Here is a 2596-nt window from a genome sequence, read left to right on the forward strand (position 1 = left end):
AGGAATGGTGTGGGCATGCTGCTTAAGAGTCAACATTCTCATCATCAGGTTTTCTTTAAAATGTCCACTATGTAAACTAAAAGATAATTGAATATTGAAGAATATTGAAAAAAAGGGAATCACAATTCCCCAACCCTCAACAACAACAAAAAGTTTTTGAAAAGTCTTTGAAGTGGAATTGCTGGATTGAAGGGCTTATACATTTTCATTTCTGAATGGAGAAAAAAAATTTTCTAATTCTTTTTTCTATATCGTGTGTCATTGCTTCTCCAACCTTTCTATTCATGTGTTGATTTCTTAGATTTATCTTCAGTGTCTGCTATCTTTTTGAAACTTTCATCTCTCTATTTATTGAGTTTTGAGAGAATTTCCAAGGCATTATGGTTCAGTGTTTGCTTTCTGCAGTTCACAGTTATGATTGAATTCCTAAGCGTGATAGTCGTTTTGCGCGCGCGTGCGCGCGCGCGCGTGTGTGTGTGGTTTGCTTTTAGGTAGTCATATGTTCTTACATTGTCCTCAGAAGACTAGTGGTCTCCTATCTTTTGATCTTTTTGTTGAAGGACAACATGTATATGAAAACATGCTTGATAGTTTTTCACAAAGTAGACCTTTGTAACCAGAACCCAGATAAAGGAACAAATATTACCAACATCTCAGGACCTCTCCTGTGCCCAATTCCCATTACAGTCCTTCAACGGATAACCACTCTTCTGACTTTTACACCACAGGTTCATTTTTTAAAAAAACTTTATGTAATTGTAATCCTGTAGCACATACTGCTTCTCCCTTCTATTGTTTCACATTATGTTTGTGAGAATTATGTATATTGTTGCATGTAGTTGTCTGTCTGTTTTTATTTCTGTATGCTATTCCTTTGCATGAATAAACCACAGTTTGTTAATTCATTCTGCTGTTGATGGACAATTGTGTAGTTTCTAGTTTGAGGCTATCATGAATAGTGCTGCTATGGATACTCTTGTTCAGGTCTTCTGATGCACATATGTACATATTTTTTGTTGGATGTATATATCTAGGAGTAGAATTTCATGATCACAGGGCATATACATGTTAAACTTCTAAAGCAGTTATCTCATTTTGCCTTCCAATGAGAATACTGGTTGTTCCACCTCCTTGTCAGTACTTGGTATTTTCTGTCTTTTTCTTTTAGCCATTCTGGTAGGTATGCAGTAGTATTTAGTTGTCATTTCCCTGATAACTTGTAATGTTGAGTAACTTTTCATATGTTTATTGACTATTTGGGCAACTTCTTTTGTGATATGCCTGGTGAAATTCATTTTTACATTTAAAAAGATTTTTTTAATACATTTTACTAGCTGGTAGGCCACATTTCCCACCCTTTTGTCCCCACCCTTTCCCTTTATCCTTAAATTTTTTTCTTGGCTCTTCTCTTGACTATTTTTCTCCTAAAAAGTGAACTTTAGAATCAGCAACCTCAACTCTTCTAGAAGTTTTAGTGAATTTGCATGTAACTTACTTTGTTGGAGAAATACCGTCATCTAAATTGGAAGATGATTTTGTCATTCTTTCTAAGAAAGAGAAAATAATAAATCCTAAGCCCTCACAGTTGTTTGCCTACCATATTGATTTTTCCCATATTTAATTTTTAATTCTAGTTTTAGTTCCATTTTTGACACGTGATTATTAGAAGTGAAACTCTCTTAATATGCATTTAAAGCCTACAGCCCCCTTAAATACATCTATATGTATAAATATCTTACAGGTTCTTGATCAGTATGAACGAGAAGGATTTAATTTCCTGGTGAAGGTGTTTAATTCTTCACATTCCTTCTTAGAGGATTTGACCGGTCTTACGTTGCTGCATCAAGAGACCCAGGCTGCTGAGGTAAGACTAAAACAAGCATTTTGTTCAGAAGACTGATGTGTTTCAAACCTGTTTGATAATCGGATTTATGGAAAAGGAAGGAAGCAGTTCGTTACAATTTTTTCCTTAGGACAAAATCGCTAAATAAGTCTGCTAGTTATCAGAAAATGAACCTTCAGCAGTTGCTGGATGACGCAGTGTGCAGGTTATTGTGTGGTAGGTCCCAAATGCACAAAATTGCTGATAAAGGAAGTACAGGTTATTGATTTCCAAGCACCTCTGGTCCTTACTGAAGAACAGCATGCCTGTGGCCCTTGGAGGGTTGGCTGTGATGTCCATACATCAAAATGCAAGGCAGGGAGGACATTGGACTCTGGCCATGTCTTTTATTTCACAACTGAACCCATCTTTGTAGGCCACTGAACCTCACCATGAAATGGCTTCCTCAGTTACAACCTAAGAGAGTTTTGTTCTGCTTGTCATTTAGAATATTTTGCAAATTGTAATTTCCTGGGTTGCTACCTGTGTGTGTGTGTGTGTGTGTGTGTGTGTGTGTGTGTGTGTGTGTGTGTGTTTTAAGACTGGGATTACAAACTATATTATCATTTTGCTTTTCCAAATGCTCACTGTACTTAGAAAAGTGTATGCTGTGTATGTGTGGCACCGTTGGGTCACTTGGCCAAACAGACAGTTCCTCAAAATGGATGAATGAGATTAAATGAGATTAAACCAACATCTTCCCCCCGCCCCGCC

At 36.8% G+C, this 2596-nt stretch overlaps 1 protein-coding gene across 1 annotated transcript in view; it reads left to right on the forward strand.

The window, feature by feature from the left end:
- The window catches only part of ATG7 (autophagy related 7), a 114437-nt gene that overhangs the window by 103715 nt on the left and 8126 nt on the right, over positions 1-2596 (forward strand). Inside the window, 1 exon segment of the mRNA XM_007453054.1 lies at positions 1742-1864. Within this exon segment, the coding sequence (XP_007453116.1) occupies positions 1742-1864 (123 nt within the window).

Source organism: Lipotes vexillifer, unplaced genomic scaffold, assembly GCF_000442215.2.
Source record: "Lipotes vexillifer unplaced genomic scaffold, Lipotes_vexillifer_v1.1 scaffold1272, whole genome shotgun sequence".
Taxonomy (NCBI): Eukaryota; Metazoa; Chordata; class Mammalia; order Artiodactyla; family Lipotidae; genus Lipotes; species Lipotes vexillifer.